Here is a 1,641-nt window from a genome sequence, read left to right on the forward strand (position 1 = left end):
TGTAGACCAGGCTGGCCTCGAACTCAGAAATCTGCCTGCCTCTGCCTCCCGAGTGCTGGGATTAAAGGCGTGCGCCACCACGCCCGGCTAATGCACAAGGTTTTAATAAAACATTCATTAATGATTTGCATCTAGGAAACTCATGAGAAAGAAACTCATGCAGAATAAAAACATTCTGATTCAAAATGTTAACTCCCATAATTTTCTCAATTCTTAAAATAAGATCCTAAGGTAGTAATAAAAGTAAATAAAACTGGGCCAGGTGACTATAAAAGCAAAGTGATTGCTTTTATAATGAAGAGGATATCAATAGTAAAATGATAAGTAATATACATACTCCAGGGGTCCTCTTAAACAAGGTTGGGGTTTCTATATCCACAAACCCTAAAAAGAGAGAAAAATTAGTTAGTAATTAGGAATTTGCCAAGTATTTCAATAGTGAAATACAAGTCAGGGGCTCCCTTTAATTAGGAAGACACACGAGGTAAGAAAGACAGACGCAAGCTTGTTTCTACATGCCAAGAAAGGTAAGACTTTTACAAACTGTAACTCTGCTCACAAAGCTGACATTCATGACAGGAAATGATCTGGAATATCTGATGGATTCCTGTCTACTGCAGTGCTCTGGTGTTAGAAACGTTCTGCCGACATAGCAAGGATGAAATGAGAGCAAGCACCAAGGAGTACTCTGTTTGACTCATGAGAAATTTCAGATCTCCCATCAAATGCTATATAAGAATGATAAAGAAGGGCTGGAGATATGGCTCAGTGGTTAAGAGCATTGACTGCTCTTCCAAAGGTCCTGAGTTCAAATCCCAGCAACCACATGGTGGCTCACAACCATCTGTAATAAGATCTGTCACCCTCTTCTGGTGCATCTGAAGACAGCTACAGTGTACTTAGATTATAATAATAATTAAATCTTAAAAAAAAGAATGATAAAGAATTATGCTAATTTGGCTAGGTATCATAGTCTACACCTGTAACCCCAGAATTCAAGAAGTGCAGGAGGGGGTGCTGGGGAGGAAACACAGAGACAACCAAATGCTGTCCTCAGTAGTGATGAGAAATACTAAGTACTGTAATAGACATTATTACCTTTAACAGAATGTGTCTGTGACCCAGTCATCACAGTGATTGATCATACACTTTGGGAACATGTGATCCAATGATGAAGGGAGTATACAATAAACAGAAAAAACATGCAGGCTTTCCTTACCATGCAGATTACAGAGATATTCCCGCATTTTCATGACCATCTGTGACCTCAGCCGCAAGTTGTACTGCATCTGGAAGCTGCGCAGATCTAAGTAGCGATACTGCAAACGGAGCGCCTCTGTTTTCTACACAAATGAAGATTTTTATGCGTAAATATTTTTGAACATTAAAAAGGTACTTAACTTTCATTTTCTTAATTTGCATTTACTTATTAGTAGTGCTGGAGTGTGTGTAGGTGTGTGTCTGTTTACATGAGTGTAGATGCCCTTGGGCCCCTGGAGCTAGAGGTAACCTCAGGAGCTGGAGTTAAAGGCAAGTGTGAGTTGCCTGGTACACATGATGGGAAACAAACTCAGGTCCTTCCTAAGAGCTGAGCTTAATCTCTCTAGCTCAGCTTTGTGTATTTTCTTTTTTTTTTTTTTT

General features: G+C 39.5%; 1 protein-coding gene across 1 annotated transcript in view; it reads right to left on the minus strand.

The window, feature by feature from the left end:
- Nucleotides 1–1,641, minus strand: part of Dars2 (aspartyl-tRNA synthetase 2, mitochondrial) — a 28,450-nt gene that overhangs the window by 19,225 nt on the left and 7,584 nt on the right. Inside the window, exons 6-7 of the mRNA XM_021197731.2 lie at nucleotides 1,220–1,343; nucleotides 338–384 (exon numbers count right to left, since the gene is read on the minus strand). Of these exons, the coding sequence (XP_021053390.1) occupies nucleotides 338–384; nucleotides 1,220–1,343 (171 nt within the window). The remainder of the gene's footprint in view (nucleotides 1–337; nucleotides 385–1,219; nucleotides 1,344–1,641) is intronic.

This window comes from Mus pahari, chromosome 5 (genome assembly GCF_900095145.1).
Source record: "Mus pahari chromosome 5, PAHARI_EIJ_v1.1, whole genome shotgun sequence".
NCBI classification, from domain to species: Eukaryota; Metazoa; Chordata; class Mammalia; order Rodentia; family Muridae; genus Mus; species Mus pahari.